The 321-nt window shown below is 51.4% G+C and overlaps 1 protein-coding gene across 12 annotated transcripts in view; it reads left to right on the top strand.

The window, feature by feature from the left end:
• Positions 1–93: 93 nt before the first annotated feature.
• Positions 94–321, top strand: part of LOC119585187 (voltage-dependent L-type calcium channel subunit beta-1-like) — a gene marked incomplete at its 5' end in the record, with an annotated part of 60,717 nt that continues 60,489 nt past the window's right edge. For all 12 annotated transcript variants that reach the window (XR_005229883.1, XR_005229881.1, XR_005229882.1 and 9 more), the window contains 1 exon segment: positions 94–210. Coding sequence is in view for 7 of the 12 variants with exons in the window: in XM_037933832.1 (XP_037789760.1) it covers positions 94–210 (117 nt within the window).

Raw genomic sequence — 321 nt, 5'->3', positions numbered from 1 at the left:
CAAATTATCTCCATTACTTTTGTATTCACTCACATAATTTAACCCCCACCACCGGATTTCCTTCCCCTCACTAAGCCGCGTCTCTCCCCGCAGGGTTCGGCTGACTCGAACTATTCCCAGCCGTCCTCGGACCTATCGCTGGACGAGGAGAGAGAGAACCTACGCCGTGAGACCGAACGACAGGCGCTCTCCCAGCTTGAGAAGGCCAGGGTGAGGGGGCCGGCCGCTGCATGGCTTGGGTCTATTTCTTTCGTCGTTAATTGTTTATTTTTAAGATTTTTTTTTTGTACATGTGTTTCAGATACGTCTTCTGGGGAGGGG

This window comes from Penaeus monodon, chromosome 19, assembly GCF_015228065.2.
Source record: "Penaeus monodon isolate SGIC_2016 chromosome 19, NSTDA_Pmon_1, whole genome shotgun sequence".
NCBI classification, from domain to species: domain Eukaryota; kingdom Metazoa; phylum Arthropoda; class Malacostraca; order Decapoda; family Penaeidae; genus Penaeus; species Penaeus monodon.
Note: the sequence above shows the minus strand (reverse complement) of the source record. Positions and strands in the feature narration are given on the sequence as shown.